Source organism: Notothenia rossii (genome assembly GCF_949606895.1).
Source record: "Notothenia rossii genome assembly, chromosome: 2".
Lineage (NCBI taxonomy): Eukaryota > Metazoa > Chordata > Actinopteri > Perciformes > Nototheniidae > Notothenia > Notothenia rossii.
In genome coordinates, this window is record NC_136904.1 from 14,204,500 (window position 1) to 14,225,449 (window position 20,950).

The following is a 20,950-nucleotide window of genomic DNA, read 5'->3' on the forward strand; positions in this document are numbered from 1 at the left end:
CGTTTGTCATTACATTTCTCTTTCTTCTCCCCTGAACATATCAGATATTCACAGTGAATCTACTGCATCATATTTAAACCACATTACAATAAGCAGATATCTAGACTCCGACTTAGTCCACTGAATCGTTTCCCTTTGAGACACTTTATCATTATTAAAGAACTCGCTATGAGCTCACATGGCATTATGATGTCAAAGACAGTGTTCATGGAATTGAGGGGAAAGAAAGTGACATCTTATTTGAATGCAGAGCCATATCTTTTCAAATGAGGCAATGAAGTTAAGATTTGACATATTAGAAGCTGGGTTTGATGGGATCTTAAATAGAACTGCCATTAGTTCTGAAATGTAAAAATCATTATGCTGATCATTTGGTTTTCAACGTGGCATAAACATTCAAATGCACCACAAGATATTATTGCAAAGATGTGTTCCAAGACGGCCATTTTTCAATTGAAGGAGACGATTGAAAGCATTAAAAAGTGGAGAAATGAGACACTGAAACTCAACCCTTTTCCCCCCACTGGGCCATATTAAGCTGCCACATTATGACAGATCTTTTTATTAAGAAAACTGATGTTATTAATTAAAACATTTAAATCCGAGAACCTATTTGTCAGTTCTAACGTGATATTCGTGTAAATTACATGTGCCAAAATTGGATCTAGATTTTTATGTTCACTTCTACAAATGACTTTCATGAAATGTCATAATGGAAACAACGATTAGGTTCACACCGAGTTGTTCTTAATCACACAACATACTCAGTGTTTCCCCTAGGTTTACTGCTTTGGGGGGGGGGGGAGCAGAGAGAGGAGCTGTGGATTATTGTTATTGATTAATGCATCAGTGTTTCTTAGGGTCAAAAAGACTAAACTCACAACTTAAAATAAAAACGTTTAGTTTATTTAATAAAAGAGCACATTTTCAATGTGAAAAGTGACAGTAGATATAGATTAGTTGCAATTTGGTGCTATATGTATATACTGTATATAAAAAAAAATATATATAATTTTTTTTATAATTTATAATAAAAAAATGTTTTAAACACCTTGAATTTCAGGGGGTGTGCGGGGCTTTGTTAGTGGGGCGCAGCGCCCCTGCAAGACAATGGTAGGGGAAACACTGATACTTATGCTTATGCCAGGTACATATCTAATATAAAAGTTTAGTAGGAAACAAAACGATGAAGGATACAGTGGCTTGCCTTCTTATTTAAAAAATCTAAAAACGATCCTTTACCAGAAAGACTGGGAAAAATGTTTTGTATTGTTCAGGACCGTCACTAACCCTGATAACTGTGATGAATTGTTTGTTTTATATAAAAAAGTAATTCCAAATCAATTGATAACTTCCTGTTTTAACACGTCAGATAATTATTTACGGTTTCTGGTCCCTTCATGTCTTCTTTACCCCCCCCCGAAGCGTGAATGCAACTCAAGAATGCTGCTTGATTAGTCACCGCTGCATAAATACAACACATCCGGCTGTGTTAGTATGCACAGAAACATTAATGGATGTTATTGCTGAAGGAAGGAAATGAGATCCAAAACTGAAGACAAAAACAGAGAGTAAGACAAAGAAAGGATGTGAGAGACATTTTAGATGTGAGAAAGACAGAGGTGAATACAAAAGAAACACACGGACAGGTCAGGGAAGCAAAACAATTCATCAGCATAATGATACCATTTTAATGATAATGATATCATCTTTAAAAAAGGGATCAATTATGATGATACTGTCCCTGTACATTTCCGAGAAATTACCAGAATTATGTGGAAATAATCCTGTTTAATGCTGTGTCACTGAAATATCCATTAAAGTAGAAAAAGTGAGATGAAATCGAATTACTAACTTGCATGGCTTTATCTTTGATCTAAAATATGCGATAAGGTGTTTGAAGAATGATTATCATAATTATATAAATGTACTTTAATATATTCTATTCGACTACATCAGATTGGTCGCGGTTCATTATTTTGTACCACCCTGTGTAGTTAAAGTAATCTAAAAGATTTCCATATAAATAAATATCTTCTTAGTCTCCATCTATCTCTGAATGAGGCAACAGTGCAAGAACGTTGAGCTTCACGCCCACAGATGAAAGCCCTTGCATTATTACGACAAGATGGACTTTCAAGTGATCTTGTTATATTGCACAGCTGCCATGCAAGGTCAATTATCTCCTGCCCACACAGGAGATACAACGTAAAAGTGTCTATCTGCTGTATGTTTCTAACTCTCGGGTTATTCTTATTTAGTTGTTTACGCTGCTATGGACAATCTTGCAATAAATGCACTTCTATGGTCAATCTTGCACCAAATATGTTGATATTGAAGGGACTGTTAATTTGTATATATTGATTGTTGTGTTTTTGATCTTAATGTGTGCATGCGTGTCTGTTTATGTGTATATAGGATATACATATTTTGCACATATTTTTATACATATCTGTATATTGTATTTTTGTATTCGGGAATGTTGGAAACGTAATTTCGATCTCTCCGTCTGTACACACAAACTGAAAGATTGACATTAAAGTTGACTTCGACTTGATCGACATCGTGGACGCTCACCTGGTTCCGAAACACCAGCGCCATTATTCCTCCGAACAGCTCCAGGATCAGACACACAGAGAGGGTGTACATGAACTGTGAGCAAACAGAAGAGGAAGAGCCATTATACACCTTTAGCTTATACACTTCAAATGTAATATTTCTATTCATAATATAACATGTTGTGGTCCAGAAGCATCTTCCAACCAGCTTTACAAACTTTGAGCCAATCTGCAGAGAGGAATGGTCGGAAATCTCTTTAAACAGTGTGCCGAGCTGCTAGATACTTAGCCCAAAATACTTTAGGCTGCAAGGTTGAATACTTTTATTTTCTTTAAAAGATCTGCTGACATAATTCATTTTGGCCTTTAAGATAAAGTCTCAGAGTTTGCTATAAACATATTGACTGGAAAAATGTGTTTGAATTGATTTGTTTTCCAGACAGATCTGATAACTTTCAAGGGGATTGAATACTTTTGAAAGCCACTGTATATTCTTTGAGTTAAGTTATAAATACATTTAGAGACAATTAAATCATGTTTTTTTTTTACCATAGCCCCAAAGCTATACATCCGTTGAGGTACCATGTCTCCTCATAGAGTTACAAATATTACTTCGAAGGTGGGCACCAAAGTCTGATTTCTATTTTTATAAATAAACAACCCTCAACCTGTGATGTGCTTTGTTTTGCGGTCATGAGAGGCCGCCTGTTTTCTACGGCAAAAACTTGTTTGAATTCTTAATTTCTTCCCCCCCACTGTATTTAAATCCCTAAAAGTTTAAGCGTAAAAAGGAAAGCATATGGTCCCATGCCCGAAGTGATGGCATGGGACCATCACCATGTGTTCAACTTCAAATGACTCCTGATGGCAAAAACTATAATATACCTGCACACACTGTAAACCCAAATTCATATGATGGCTTGCATACTTTACCTGTGTACTTACACAATTTAAAACCATCACATATGCAAGGATGAATGTCCCTTCTATGCAATATTTCAGCTAGTAAAAACTTCATGTGAAACTACAGGACCATGGCAGACTACTTCACACAACTTCACTAACATTGCAGGAAACATGCTTCGACATGTTCAAGAGACATCACCGGGAAAACCAGGCCGACCTCTGGGGGCTGCAGCGGTGTCACTCACTGACACGATCTGCAGGTGAAACATGTCACGACCCGACTGGTGACTTTCTCACCCTCTATCTTCAATCTCTGAGGTACTGTGTTTCATTATCAATTTGTTGCAGGTCAAATTTGTCCTTTTCTGCCAGGTATTGCTCATAGCACACAAGACAACAGGAAATTAACCCTCTAATATATTTGTGTTTGCATCTTTAGGAATATGTTCTTTATCTGCACAGTATCTGCTTTCCCTATCCCACAACAAAACTAATTCTACTTTGTAACTAAGAAGTGAAAGCATGGATTGTTCTAGTGTGTCATTCTTAAAAGAAAAATAAATACAAGATACAAAAGCATCGTAGTAGCCACTTTCCTTCAAAAAGATAAATCACTTGGCACACAACTCACCACTTTCAGAAGCGTTATATTATCCCTCAGTGAACCCAGGACTCCAATGAGTGAAACAATAAACATGATGATTCCCAGAAGGATCAGGATTATGGACGGGGCCAAAAACACTCCATCCAGAGTCTTGAAGCGTTGTCTCTCCACCTCAGCGTAGATGCCAACGGCCAGGAGGAAGCCACCTATCAACTGAAAACACAATAAGAAGCTGTTAGGATAATAAAAAAAAAGCGAGGTTGAATATGAAGGAAAAAACAAGCTGGTGACTATATTCATGCAATTTCATAGCCATCACTTAGCTGGATAAACGATCAACAGGTTATGTGTGAAAGAAGCTAGAGGAAAGTCCCAGGGTCAACAGGTTTTAATATCGGATCTACACATATGATCAGAAGTTGGGCTTCATAGTTGTTACATTTCCATTTTATTAATACAAGTTTTTGATGACTTAAAATCAGGAATAAGACACAAGGGTTTTTCTTAAACAAAAATTATGCTGGGTATCTATTTTATTCAGCTAAGTAAAGACCTTCATTATATGGACATGTTCTGTTACTAATATAAAAGGCACAGTGAGAGATACAGTAAGAGATTATTGAGACTAATCAAACATCCACTCAAAATGTGTATACTGGAATGCAATTGTTCATGTTAATTGTTAACAATCCAGCAGCCTTTAATGACTATGTGGTATACATTACTGGCAGTTTTGGTTGTTTTATAATTAATTAAATTATTTATAGTTTAAGAAAATAGATACGATAAAAATGCTTGTCTGTAGTAATCTCTGCAGCCTCCAGAGTTTGAAACTTCTGCCACTGACACCATAAAAGCTAATTACCGTACGTCCAATTATAATTTGCATGCTCACCAGACTGGAGGGGGATGCAGTAACATATAATTAATAGTTGTTATTTTAAATGACAGATTTCTTTCATTAGGTTCTTTGAGGCACTTTAATTTGGAATAAAGTAAATCTGCTGGGAGCAATCGGTATTGTCTGTGAGAGTTCAGACAGTCACACACACACAAACTGCTCTTTTGCCTTCCACTTAATTAGATAATCAATTCAAGTCTCACCAAAGAACATTTTAGAACAATAGATGCTGTGAAGCAGAAAGATGTTGGGTTGTGCACATAAAAACACACAAAGCAAAAGATTCTTCTGTTACGCTGTCTATTTTATTGTTTCTATTTCAAGTCTTCAGTTTTCATTGTTTCCATACACTTTGTGAAACTGAATTATGTTCTCTCTGTTGTGATTGGTCAACTACTTAGAGATGTCCCGCCTCTTAGCGTATCACAAACAATGTGCACTAGCCAATAGAAGTGCGAGTGTAACATAGTGATATCCTTTTGTTACAGAAGTAAACAAAGGAGGTGTGTGGGAGAGAAACTCCTACTGGAAAAAACGTCAGTAAAGGGTTTTGTTAGACCTGAGCTCACTGCACAACGACAGAAACAACTGAATGAGACAGAAATGTATTCAGTCGAACATTATCTGAAAACTGTCCAGTCCTGTGTTTTGTGCCTTCCTTTCCCCATCTGCAGTGTCACTTTAGCATACATCAAAGCTGCATTAATTTAAATTAGCATTTGGAAGCAGCTAATTATGCAATCAGTAACCACTTTTGTCACTGCTCTGGACATTATGAGAGTGAATACAAGTGTAAAAAGGGTCAGTTGACTAAATCCTCTATATTATAGTAGAAACAAAGACATTTAGCACTCAGCCCTTAGGTTATCTATCCATGCCATTTTGGTTGTCTCTGAATTATCTGGCTGTGATATTTTTCTGCCAGTGGAAATGTATTTGTGGTGCTCACAGTAGAGCTGTCCCGATCCGATCACGTGATCGGGGATCGGAGCCGATCATGTGATTTTCAAAAGATCGGAATCGGGACAAAAAAATGGGGGATCGAATTTTTTCTTTTTTAAAATGTTTTATTCAATGTTACAAAACAAAAATGACCATGTTCAAGTCTTAAAGTCATCCTGAGGCCTTAGTTTTGGTTTCAAATTACACAACATCATTTATGTGTTGCTTCTATTGGGCTCGTTTTCATAGACCTGGTTGCTTATTTCTCTCAAATCCGGCAACAGAGTGGGCAGGGCGCAGTGTCTAATTGTAGCAGTAAGCTAACGAGTACTGATAAGCTTTATTTAGTTTGATCCAATGCTGCACAACTGAACTGATCCAATGCTGCTGTGAAAAAAAGAAGCTATATCCATGTTGGATAGAATATCAAATTTAAATAAAAAAATAACCTTAAGGGACCACTTGAATGCTTTTTTTTCTCTTAATGCATTGCATAAAGATCGGATCGGGAAAAATCGGTATCGGCAAATTGTCAAAATCAAATTATTGGAATCGGATCGGGAGCAAAAAAAGGTGATCGGGACATCCCTAGCTCACAGCATTGTGAACAATATCCCAGGTAACTCAGGATAATCTCAACATCCTGCAGTTAACAGCTCTCATTATAATATTTGTTTTACTAAACGCAGAATAGCTAATTAGGATGATGATTGGATGATAACTGACTGTTCACTCATAACACAGTCCATCAATCAATAGCACAGGAGCTCACAGTGACATATAGTCTGACAAAAGCAAGAACAAAATGTCACATTTCTATACATCTCTTAGTCGTTTTCTTCATTGTGCATAGTTACTGTTGTCGTTTTCATGCTACGCGTTTAAATGCTACGCTAAATGTTATGTGGTCTAATGCATGGCTAAACTTGTATTGATACTCTTGATCTTAAATGTTGTGAGTGCCAAAAAGTGTAATTTTCTTTTCCTTTAAATTAATACTATAAATTAAAGCAGAACATGTTTACCCTGAATACATGACAACTAAGTTCAACAGCTAAGTCTATCGCTATGAGCTTGAGGCAAATCTAAAATTAAAAAGGACCTCTTACACAGATTCAATTATAGCCAAATGGCACATGAGGAAATGTAAGACTGTAATGTGATGATCAGGTGGCTGAAGCAGTCAAGGCCAAACACCAATGGCTCATTTAGAGTAACTTACATTTGTTTTAACCTTTATGTATAAAGGGAGGGTCAAGAGAGTTTGAAATATGTGCCTTTCATGTGCAATCATGTGTACCAAGACATACCACATAGAACATATAGAAATACATTTATACCTTTCCGGACAATTTATAATGTAGACCCATTAGGCTAGAATGTACCTTACCCAGTAGCCAATACTAAAACAGCTGAAAGTTAATAATAACTAACTAACTGTACTCGTGCCAATTTAAACACAGATTTGTTTTTTACAAAGAGGCATTAACAGGGAAACAAGTTAATATTGAGTTTACTGCGTTCTTGCCAAAAAACCTATAGAATTGTGGGTATTGTAGAAAAACAAGTACCGACATCGCAGAGCACTGCAAACAAGTGAATGTTGAGCAGGATGTTGATCATGGTAATGTTTACCATCTATCTTAGTATAACAGGTTTGTCATGCTTATATTAGCAAGTTAGCCCTAAACACTTCAAAACAGAAAATGAAATACAGTCTTAAAATGTTCAGCAGTGTTAGTTATCGCTCCACACCAGCAGTCAAATAAAGACACACACACACACACACACACACACACACACACACACACACACACACACACACACACACACACACACACACACACACACACACACACACACACACACACACACACACACACACACACACACACACACACACACACACACACACACACACACACACACACACACACACACACACACACACACACACACACACACACACACACACACACACACACACACACACACACTTTCCTTACATGTCCCTCTTGCTGCATGTTATGGTGCCTCGCTGCTGCCTGGCCTCACGCCAAACTGTGTGCGCACTTGACTTCAGCCAAAAGAGAGGGGGGCACTTAGAGCCATACACAGAGCATCTCTGCATCTCTGATCATCTTTACAGAGTGTCTTCTTGGTTTGTGTGAACAAATCTTAACCAAAATATCTGAGATGATATATTAACACAGGCAGTTCTGTTTATCAGCATGCACTTAGCTGAAGATGTCTTAATGAAAACATCAGGCATTAGGCCAGGTTAAGTTGTATTATATAACCTGGTACACTCTGCTAAAACATGTCTCAGTGCTAGTTTGCCTGACTAACTGATGTGGGAGCAAACAGCACAGAGCTGAAGCTCTGAAAGCAAAAAGGCATCAAGCTGCTGGAAAAAAAATTGACTCATTCATGAACTCTCCCCAAGTCTGTCATTTTGTCCTCAGGGAATTGGTGGTAAACCAGGATAATTCGTATAATACTGATTATGAAGTATCAACTAATTAAAGAGGACGGAAAATATAGGATTCATAGTTTCTTTAATAAATAAATAAAAATGACACCGCTACATGGTTAAATTCTCAATTTGTTTTTTAGAAAAGGCTTATTTTGTTTTCTACTGCCATAATACATTTCTCAATTCTGATCACTGTTGCTTAACAATTTCATGCAACTAATTAAAAGAAGAATAAAGTTAGATTCAAGACACATAGCAATACTAAGGATGAGAGTCAAACAGACAGCCAACCAGATCATCAGAGGACCAAATTGAACTACTTAAACTGATATCTCTGAGCATTGTCCTCCGGAGAATGAAAGCTCTGCTAGTGACACGATACAGACTAATGAGAGCCCAATTACCAAATGACGTGGTCATATTTTTCAGTACAGTTTGTGTGTTTGTTTGTTTTTAGGCTGTGGTTGAGGAGTGGTCATCCCCTGAAGTCAACATGTTTAAGCATCTATGGGCTCCCTATGGCAGAGCCCATGGTGTGTGAGTGTATGTGAATAGGCGCTTTCACAACAAGTACTTTTCCCAGGAATAGTTCCCGGAACTTAGTTCCCCGGAAATCTTTATTTCCTGGAAGATCGCGTTCACACTGGAATAAGTCCCTGAGGGAGCCGCTGACGTCACTTCTTCTTCTTCTGCTTTGGGTTTACTGGCAGGCCGCAAACAACTTCACGGCGTATACTGCCACCCGAAGTTCCCGGCCGGAAGTCCTCAGAGTTGGGGACTGGCTTCAGTAGAGGCTGCTGCCGACACCTCCTCATCACTCCACCGCTCCCATGTTTTCTTTTTTGCTGCCATAAGTTAATCTCTCTCCGTTGGTGCGCTGGGCTAATGCTAAAGCTAATAATGCTAAAGCAAGCAAATAAAATGGCGGCTTAAAAAAAAGTTGTCAGAGTTTTACGTGGCGTGGTTTGCAATCCACCCAGCCAATCAGAAATTGGAACCTTTTTCTCCCCAGGAAACCTGCTCTCTAGCAGGGACTAAAAAGGGGTGAAAAGGTTTTCAAAAAAAAGTTCTGTTTTTCGTGTGAAAACAAAATCCCAGGAACTATCGGAACTATTCCTGGAAAATTACTACAGTATGGTGTGAAAGTGCCTATAGTGTATCACTCCTGATTAGCACACTCTGTAAGACAACATTTGCCACCAGAGTGAGAATGCTGACTTTGATATAAAAGCACTTTTAGTGGGTTCAAAGATTGGAAAAGCAATAAAAGCAGTCCATTTATTACTTTTTATAATTTGGCACGAGATTACATTAAAACTACTTTCCAGATGGTATTGAAACTTGGTATACGTGAACCAAGGGACAAGCCACGGCATTTTGGAGTGGATCCCTATAACAGAGCGAAAAGGTTGTCTCTTACGGAAACAACCTTTGCTGAAAGTGTTTCCCAACCGACTGCATTTCTAGTTAAAGTCTGTATTTTCACCAGACTCTGGAGTTGACAGAGAACAAATCATTCAGCATTGTTTTTGTAAATGACAGCTTTCTTTAATTAGTTTCTTGAAGGCATTTCTCTCTGATTTAAAGCGTAATCATCTAAATGATACACTTGTTTATCAAACATCAAATGACACTAAAATAATAATACTTGTTGCGTACGTGACATTTTGAAGATAATTCAACTTTTGCGATCGTCATCAAGCAAACGGGGACATGTTTACCTGATTGACATTTAAAATCACGAAAGGTTGTTGGATTGTAGAGTCAGACTGTAATGATTCCCTCACATGACAATAGTTGTTGTTCACTCACTAAAGCACAAAGTTCCAAATAACAGCACACATAGAGCTGCTGTGCGTGTGAAAAAAAGGCAAATATTGAGTTGAACTGAAGTCCTGTGTGTGCATGAGGTTTAGTGTGAATCAGTATGAGCACCGTTAAATAAATTAGCTCAATCAACACTCACTTTGTAAATACAGGTTAATAAAAGCAGACCTCATACAGCAGACTGAAGCTAAATCAAGCCTGAGGAACAAGAAGCTCAGACCACAGTAACAATAGCTTCAAAATGCAAAAACAGCAGTTTCCTACATTATACATCGGGGTCAAACGTGGGATATTTCTATAGAGTGGTCCAGTGACGAGTCCTAAAACCCGGAAGTGAATTAGCATTTTACCACTTCCGGTTCCCTCGTCTCAGAGTCAATGGGAAATCCATAGGATTTTGGAAAATAGCTCGAAATAAGGTCTGTGGTTGACACACATTCAAGAGACGGATCACGTTTTGTTCTACGACATTAAATACATCAGCAGTGACCCCACTGGTGATTTTTGAAGAGTTTACGTGTCTGAAAAATGATGGTTGTTAACAAGTGGCTGAATAGGACTACAGAAGTTGTCGAGGACGTTGTACGTCATTAAACCGAATACGTAAACACTCCCACTAAGTTTGTTTGTCCTGTTCTGCTTGAAAGCAAGTACCTGCATTCTTGCAAACTGTAAAAAACAAACGCTTCAACTTGTACAATTTTGAATCTGTAATTTTGAATATCGATCTTAACTTCGCGTGACGTTGAAGCAGCGACCCTGCTATAGTTCGTTTATAGTATAACGTTAGCATTTAGCTTCTGGCGATTCGATTTATGATTCGAAAAGGATAAAAGTAGGGTAGACATGTGGATATTATCCGGCTGAACAAAACGTGCATTCATCAAACAGGTTCGTTTTCCACAGACCTTATTTCGAGCTATTTTCCAAAATCCTATGGATAAATCCCATTACTTTTTTGTCGAGGGAACCCATGCGCAGCTTATTTCTGGGTAAATACGTCATCATTTTAACAATAATGATATTATAGCAAATAAAATATTAACATATTGGCAATATTTGCTGTTCGCAATATTAATGTCAGTGTGCATAATAAATGACTTTATGGTTATGGAATTTCAAATTATCCTTTTTTTTTCCTTTAAAAAAAACCATTTGTATCAAGAATGAGAAGCTGCCAATTATCGGCATTGGCTGAAATAATACATATCATAAATCCCTGACAGTGTGCGAAAAAGCACACGTCCGATCGTCCGGGAAGTGTTATTTACAATATCGGACAAGTACATATTTCCATTGACGTGTCCGACGGACAAGTGACATTTATTGACAAATTATTTATAAATTCAGCTTACAAAAGGCAGAACTCATTCGCAAATTGTCCGTGTCCGCCATTGTTGTTTGCGACCGCTTTGCGTCTCCTTCTTTGTCATGTATGATTAGGGTTGGGTACCGGTTCCAACATTTCGATTCCATCAGTATCGTTTAGAAATGTTAGGAATCGACAAGCAGAACCGAAACTAAGGAAATACATCTCCCTGCTTTCTGTACTGGCGGGGCGGGACGTGTAGCACAGTGGCAGGGTTGGGAAGCAAAACTTGTTTCCGAGTAAGAACAAATAACAATTGTCTGGTACCGGGATTAATAAGAGTTGTGAAAAACGTATTCGGACAAGTAAATTGCCAAACTCACTTGTCCATGGACAAGTACTCTCTACAAACGTTTTCTTATACTGCCTGAAGGTAATAATCAGTGCTTTTGAATGCTTTTAAACAACTCCCATCATGTCTTAGTAATTAAAAATAATAGCTCAACATATAAATGTGTCTGATTACACAATACTCAGTTCTGCCTACACAGAGCAGTGTTTGCATTATGTCCTTACACACCCTAACGAACAACATCTCAGAATGACTTTCACAGACAACAAAACCCTTGGAATAATCACCACACAGTGTATTTTAATACTGAACTTGGATTACGGAGTTATTCTTTGTCAACTGTTCACTTTTGATCATTCATGAAAGAGCTTGATATCCTTGTATAACTACAAATATTTTCCACAGTCAGCAGGAAAGGCCTACTGTGCATTGTTTCTCCAACATATGCTGTTTCTATTGGCTGTCTACAGCCTAAGCAGTTGATATCCAGCAGACGGATATCCTGCCCCTGGGACACTGAATCAGGTTGAAGAACAGGTAACTTATCAAATATAAATAAGAGGAATAAATCAATCTGAAAGAAATAAATTTAGAGCCTCTTACAACTTCCCTTTCAGAAAAGTTGGTTCTTGAGAAAGCAAAGGTCTCAGGTAGAAGAAATGACACTGAAACACATTATGGAGAAACAAACTTCCCAATAAATCACTAACAGAGAACTCGGCCCCTGCCGTCGATATAGCTGACGGCTTCATCAGCGTTTGTCGTTTCCGTCAAAATAGCAGGAACAACGTGCAGTCAATAATAATACATTTTAAATACTAACAGATGCTTTATGAGACCTTACTGCAGATAAAAGTCAATGCTTTTAATAAAAGAGCCCTATTTGAAATTTGCGTATGTTAACATTTGCCTCTTTAAACATTTCCTGAAGGATGAGGCTTTATGAACAAAGCTGCTTTTTATTCTCGACTGTATCACGCAGAGATAAAGCGCATTCCTAAAAGGGACAGCGTGGTGTGAAGTGTCTAATTAACATGACTGAATCAACAAGCTGTAGGAGCAGAGTAAATATAACTCGTTAATCTGTGTCACCTCTCCTGTCAAGGCAGCATTCATTCTCCATAATAAACCCATTGATGCCTCTCCATCACTCTCTCCCGCTCTCACCATGAATAACCGCTTCAGAAATGTCTCAGAACAAACAAGTGATTTTCTTTATACGCTAGGAGTTGTGTCAATCAGCCACCTGTCTGCACAAATATACAATCAGTCATGTTGTCCATGAGAGGGAGCTGCAGTTATGTTGCACGAAAAAAAGCTTTATTCTTAAAACAAATGAAATAATAAGCCATCATAGTAGCTTGTTTCAGTTACAACAAAGATATTTCAAAACATTAGTATTATAACAAGAAATATTTTTAAGTTACTGCCTTTCGTGAGTCAGTTAGACAACAATCCTTTGCAGTTTAAGGTGTGTAACGTTAGGCTGCCAACGCTCTCTGTAAACAATCAAATTGTTACCCTACAAGGCAGGTGTGTCAAACTCAATTTTACCGATGGCCACACTGGGACATAAGAATCACATCAAGAGGCAGACGCACATAGTTTGCTGCTAATAGAAATGTAAAACGTCCTCCACAGAAAGCCTGAAATAGTCGCTTTTAGCATTTATTCTGTGTCATTTAAGTAAGCCAATAGCCAACTCACAAAGGCATTTTTCACAGCCTGAATATGACAAGTCAATGGTTTTGTGGGACATTGAAGTATAATAAAAACATGTCCCCTAGCTTAGTCTTCTAGCATTCAATCCCATGCACTCAAAACTTTGATATAAGATATACATTTGCAGTCCAGCATGACTCACATGGAGCCTAGACCTAAATAAGATGCATCAAAAAAGGCATTAAAAAAAACAAGTCCTCATCTCTGTACACGCCGTTTAGGGTCCTGCATCAATGTTGGCATGCGATTCACATAAAGACCTTTTTCCAGCCCCTCATCTGCTCCTTGATGCAAGTTAACCAAGTCTTCTTCAGCTACAACTAGGCAAGCTAAGAACGCATTAAGAACCAAGTTGTATAGGAGGGTCGGATCAAAAGGCCTGATTTGGCATGCAGGCGTTGTGTGCAATAAGGTATTAATGTAGAGTTGTGCTTTTTGGTTGAGCATTTCTTTACTGATTAATTCATCCAGAGGTTGGACAAAGACTTCCGCTCTTTTGGACACAAAGTAAACTTCTGTATTTTTTAAGGGCGTATATCCATGTTTTTATGATGACGGGGACAACACTTTTTGGAAGTAGTCCAGTTCAGAGGGAGATCTCTTTAGACAGCAGCTGTTAAATGAGCTGCAATGTAATCAAATTGGGCCATTCTGGATCACCAATCTCTTCCACTAAAAGTGTTTTATTTGACACCGACAGGCTCAGATTGTTTATATACATTGTTGACAACATAATGGAAAAGATCTGCAAGAAATCCTCTGGTTTCAATAATTTGTGAATATGAAAACTATAGTAATGTTGAATGTCCAGAGACAATTATAAATTGTTTTGAATTGCTCAGCTGGATTTGGAAGATGCTGTCCTGTGATTTTTTAGAAATAATGTTTAATGTACTTCCGTTTCATGACATTGCAAACTTCAGTGTCTAGATGGAGGATCATTGTGTTTAAAAACCGAACAAATCCTCTGTTCTGAGCTCTTTTGCTAAGTTCATTATTTTTACTGAGCTTGCGAGTTGACCCTCGGAGGTTTAAATTAAACTTACAGAAAGAACAGCTTTGATTTTTGTCTTTGTACTTAAAATACTGAAATTGCCTTATCAAAAGTACAACAAAGTACAACAAAAGTTGAGAAATTTGACGTTTATCAAAGTATTTAAAAAAAGACTTGTGACACAATGCTGAAAGGCAAGAATCAAATATGGAGATAGGAGTTTGTTGGACACTTAATCATATGCAAATAAAGATAAAGCCATTCTTTATGTCTTTCAACTTTCATTTAAGCACAACTAATCTCACCTTTACTGTTGGCTACTCTATGTCATCGTTTTTTTTCATTTCACTTGAGTAGCAGACTAAAAGTCAAAGATTAAAAGGCTACATTAAGCCCAAAATCATTTGATGGGTCCCTTACAGACAGCAGTTGTTTCATGTTATATTTTTAACATATGTATTCATTTTCTTATAAGATTAGAAGTTACTTGTGAAACACAAATAAGCCTCATCTTAACTCACACACACCCTGCGACTGTAACCACAGTTTAGTTTAATCACAAAAAGCCACACTATTCAAGTCTGAAAGGTTGATAGGCCTACTATTAGTTACAAGAAGTTCAAGAAGGTGCAGAAGAAATATATGATAACCTCCCTGAATTTACTCTAGCAATGCTAACATGCAGATTATGTTGAACAAATACAATTACTGGACCAACTCTGTTATTTGGAGCAAAATCCCTCTGTTATTTAACTTCCTTATGTACTGAAAACTTTGTTGCTGATGTGTCATATGACGGCCCACACATGACTTATGTCCGGCCACAGCAGCTTCTGGAATCTCCCATAAATAAAAATAAAAATGAATATACTGTTCCTGTTTCATTTTGTCTTTATCTGCTCAAGTAATGGACTTTATTACAAGTTTGAGGTACTTGTACCTTACTTCTTTTTCTATTGTTTGCTACTTTTTACTTCTACTTCACTACAATTCAGAGGTAAAATGTGTACTTTTACTCCACTACATTTATGTAATACCCTTAGTTACTTTGCAGATCTTGAAAAATGATGTGAAATATAAACACCTAAATTAGACTTTAATTACACCTGAAGTAAATTCACAAGCTTCCCAGCTGAATACAAGGTAATTAAAACAACCTGAACCTGTACCAGCTTTGATAAACACATTGATGCATCAATAATTATAATCAAAATATATCATATATATATATATATATATATATTATTCTGAAATGTACCAATCTGCATAATGAGTAGTTTAGGTATATTCAGATGCTTATACTTTTGTTCTTTAGTAACATTTTGATTGCAGTACTTTGACTTGTAACGGAGTATTCCTACACTCTGGTGCTTCTACTTAAAAAGGTCCCATGACATGGCCATTTCTACTGATCATATTTCCATTGTTGAGGTCTACTAGAATAGATTTACATTGTTCCAAAATCACATTGGTTTCTCATACAGCATCTCTGTATAGTAAAGTAATAACATGTGAATTTTTTCCAATTGAATCACTGGAAGAGTGATTTGATCTTTACCCATTTTATGAGAGAGTTCTCCAAGGTTTTATTCAGCTGCCATGTTTTAAGTTGAACCAATGATAATTGTCATATATATACTAGTATATACTGTACGTTCTACTAGTATACCGGTGTACAAAGTGTAGTACAAGTGCACTATGTTGGAGGTGAATTACATTGACAGTAATGTCAAAGTAAAACATTCTAAAAGAGACATAATAGTTCAATGGAAAATTAAGGGCATTATGAAAATTCAGGATTCTAAAAGGCCTGTGCAAATAAGCAATCATGGAAAAATGATAAGAAACCTATAACTGACAATCTGAGGCAATGTCCAAAACATCACGTCCAAATTAGCTGCATATTTAACATTTAAGGACGAGCTGCAGAGACTCAATTTGAGCAGCTTAATGTGTTAATGTGCAGCTGTGTTTAATCTTCCCAAATTGCTTTAAAAATATGAAATAAAAACTGCCTGTATATCCTCTCCGCACCAGTTAAATTCAGAGGAGGCAGGATTCGATTTGTTCAAGGATCTCGAGGCTCAAAATCATTCTTTTAGTTAATAAAATGTACCCTGGTGACTTTAAGAAGTAATTACTGAAAAGGAAATATGCCACTGACAAAGAAAGAAGGGAGAAATAAAGCTTAAAGCTCAATGGATGTAAAGGTTTTCCAATGTTTTGGTCCTTATTCCTTTTTTTACAATATAATGCGACAGGCGCATCTAAAATCAAATCTAACAAATGTTTTGTATTAACTTATTGGAGGTTTAAGGGAAAGTATCAACCTTAATATTTGTTTATATGTTGTTTTTACATCTGTTTTAAATATTATTTGATAGTGAATTCAGGTATGTTGGCATGTCTTATAATCTTTTACCAAATGTCTGCATTGACATTTTCATTCAGTAAAAGTAATAAATATCAGTCTTATGTGTATGTGTAGCCTATGTGTATTCACTCTGTCCTAAACGGCTTGTTGGAGCTCCTGCACCCCCCCCTCCTATGAGTCCACTGTGCTCTGATTGGTCAGCTCGCCTACTCCGTTCTGATTATGCCACAGCCGTTACAGCTGAACATCAGTGTTTATGTGTTACAATGGCGTTAGCAACCAGAAAATGACAAACAGATTATATACTCAGAAAGAAAACAATTGAAAAAGAGAAATCTCCAACGAGGCGTTTTGGGGCAGCATAGACAGGTTTTTTCTGTGTTAGAGTTTTACTCGCTACAGGGTGTACTTTGAGGGTTTGTGACTCTGCAGACCGTTTACATGCAGAAAAAGCTACATAACACACAAGGGGACTTGTAATAACCAGAAAAGCATGACATGGGACCTTTAAGTACAAGATCAGAGTACTTCACCTCTGGTTGTGTTTACCCTGTACTTACTCAGGTAAGAGCAGGGTAAAGGTGGAAGGTGTCGCCACATTACCACAGGCAGACGGTTATCAATGTGAGCGATCCTTCAGAATAAAATGTTCCCAGAGGTACAACACCTGTCGTTTCAAAACTGTACATCACAAAACACAACGCAGCCATTAAAAAGGCGATACACTCCTCTATCTCATAATTTATTCACTTAAACATCATGTTTGAACAGCACACAGCTGAATCATAACTGAAACACACACACCCAGTCTGTCTGATCCTCGAGCCGGGATATCGGCGCAAACACAGCGCGCGCTCCTCTTTAACAAACAATAAACATGACGTTACTCACCCACCAGACGATGCCATACGCAAACAAGGTGAACTTGAGCAAAATGTAGGAGAATCGGTGACAGTATCGTATCTCTTGGTTGTTGGACATCGTGTCTGTGGACAGTTGACTCCAGACTGTCTGCTGTTGACACTCACTTCCGCGTTGTGCTCGTCACCACACCTGGGAGCGCGTGTTGGAGTGATTGATGGACAGATTGATAGGAGATTTATGAGATGAAATAAACAAAGCGGAAAATGGCAGCGAATGGACAGTTGTATTATTATGTTGTGACTAATAGCATGAAATAGCCTACATTGGTTTTCGACAGCAGAACCACACCACAACATTGATCTGAAGCCTGAAGCAGGGGCGTGTGCAGGAATAATGGGCTCATTACACTTCCTCCTCTTTTCCTTTTAAAAAACAAAATCTCATTGATATTAGGATCAGAAATATGTTTTTTTTAACGAACATAGCTATATATATATATAAAGCTATATATTTTTATATTATTTAATGATATGAAGATGTATTTGCCTTCCAACTGAATTGGGATGCCAATGAATATTACATTACATGTAATTTGTTAGACACTTTTATACAAATAACAAAGTGAATGACAACAATTTAAAAAAGACAATCATTTAACAGTTAATGAAAAATACAAGTATATACACAACACAAAAGGCTGTTCAATTAAGCTCTATCAGTCTCACATAACAGCTAATTAGCACACATGCAGCACAATATGGATCTCAAAAAATCTAACTTTGACCCATAGTGGTGAAACACAACAGATAAAACACAAATAATTGACAATCTGTGAATCCTTCAGAGGACTTACTTACTTACTTTGAAGACTTTAACATTAGTACTACCAAATACTGCTGTTTTTTGACTGCTCTGCCTCTGTTTAAGACTCATACACAGACCAAAATGTACACATTATCAATATAGAGTTGATTTTCTTTGACTGCTAAATAAACCAACCCAAAACCTTAAAAACATGCAGACATTGTCATCTACACATCACCTTGAAAATGTTGGTTTTAAGAATATTTTAAATAAGACTAAGTTTGAACCATTTAATAATATACAGCTGTGGACCACAACAGAACATGTTGTGCCATCATACACCAGAACATCACGCCAGCATCGCCCTTATTGTTTGCAGTTTGTCCGGCTCTGTTTCCTCTGTTCGAACCTTATCAGCAGCTGTTAACGTGTGTTGAGTCGATAAGAGGGAGCTGTCTGAGTGGCTTCTCACTCAAATAAATCACTACTTTCCCCCGTTTGGATTGGTTAATCCTTAATTATCACCACCACCTTTGTCTTCTTTGCTTTCACAAGCAAAATAGCAATAGCTGACAACAGTGCAAAGCATAGTAAAAGAAAAAAGAAAGCTTTTTTACCAGACCTGTTGTTAATTTGTACTTCTGTACTTATTCTAGAAACTGAGTGTGAGCACAACCTCTCCTCCTTCCAAGGTGCGTAAAAGGTATATAAAAAAAATAAAAAAAGTGTCATAGGGATTGTTGTTTTTGTTGCCTCAGTGAGGTGTTTTGGGACTTCAGACACAGAATTCTGCTATTCAGGTGATAAGGTGGGCGGGTGTTACCTTGGTTGGTTATTGGCTAATGGTTACACAACCCAGAAAAAGATTGTGACATCACAAATTGGCCAAAATCTAATCAGATAATTTTCGTTTTTGTATAGCTGGATCAGGACAAAAAGAGAGAGAATCTTTTTTCCTGAAACTTGAGGGGGCACATTTTGTGAGTAAAACACATGAACATTTTGATTTTGCACAATAGGTGACCTTTGAGAGACCTGAGACAACAAATACACACTTACACCAGCTTGTTAGAAACGTTTCATTCCCTTGCTTGTACCCTTCAACACGCCCTTCACCAGGTCCTGCTGGCCAATAAAGGTCTGTGAGCATGTGAAAGTACACACATGCAGTGCGTAGTGTACACACTCAACAGAGGGAAGACAGAACGAGCTTAGCTGAAGTCAGCAGTGCTACCTCTATCTGTTCTTTTCTGTGCAAACACATAGAGGAGATTTCCCTTAAGAGCAAGGGAGGAAAGGCAAAAAAAGAGAATGATGTGTGAAGAATAAAAGTCAACATGGGAGTAGTTAGTGTCGCTGAGAATTAAAGCAATAGAAAGCAAAAGAGAATGTATGCCAGTAAGACAGCGATAAATTGAAAGCACAAACATGTTATCACAGTATACTTGTTGTGTGGAGACATAAAAAGTATGTAACTGCAGAAATTAAGACATTGTTAAAGTACAGCAAGTTTATACATGAGTGTCCTTAGTGGCACCTTATGGTGATAAGTGGCTGAGTTAAAACGTAAATATGCATACTGTTTATCTCTTAGTAAACACACATGCATGGCTGCAGTTCATGTGCTTCAGGAGTACCAAGACTTAGACCTTGCACAACTGTGTGTACTTCTTTTTACGTGCACTCAAATTGAGGTACTTTATTTATTTTTCATATAATCAAATCAGTGAATTTGTCTTGAGTGTTTGGTCATGTTTCTGACGCCACAGAGTAAAAACAAGCTATTTTTTAAAATAACTGTCAATAACTGTAATCAGAGGACTGTTCTTTGCGATTACTCCATCATTGGTTATCAACCCAGTTTTCATCTCTGTAACCCTTTTTTAATCTCAAATAGATTTAACCTGGGGGAGCACAGTTATTTCATATATCAAAAGATTTTTCTTTGCTTTTGCACTAAGAGCACCGATCACAAGAACTTTGAAAACAGATTTTGTCGTAGCTGCAGCAAAGAACCCATATCCAAACTGCAATAATGTTTGACCTCTTTGACCATGTCAAAACCCATAATATGTGCCTCTTAGGAGGGCAATCTAACTCGATACCAAGTAAAAACAAATGATGATGATGATGATGATGATGATGATGATGATGATGATGATGATGATGATGATGATGATGATGATGATGATGATGATGATGATGATGATGATGATGATGATGATGATGATGATGATGACTGTGGGTCACAGACCCTATGGTACACCAGAGGTGTGAATTTAATAAATTCACACATAGAAAGGATCCTTTTTGAATG

General features: G+C 37.3%; 1 protein-coding gene across 1 annotated transcript in view; it reads right to left on the reverse strand.

Moving 5' to 3' along the window:
• The window catches only part of tspan15 (tetraspanin 15), a 37,407-nt gene extending 19,182 nt beyond the window's left edge, over window positions 1-18,225 (reverse strand). Inside the window, exons 1-3 of the mRNA XM_079663995.1 lie at window positions 17,857-18,225; window positions 4,096-4,281; window positions 2,578-2,652 (exon numbers count right to left, since the gene is read on the reverse strand). Coding sequence (XP_079520121.1) covers window positions 2,578-2,652; window positions 4,096-4,281; window positions 17,857-17,946 — 351 coding nt within the window. The 5' untranslated portion in view covers window positions 17,947-18,225. The remainder of the gene's footprint in view (window positions 1-2,577; window positions 2,653-4,095; window positions 4,282-17,856) is intronic.
• Between the last annotated feature and the right edge of the window lie 2,725 nt (window positions 18,226-20,950).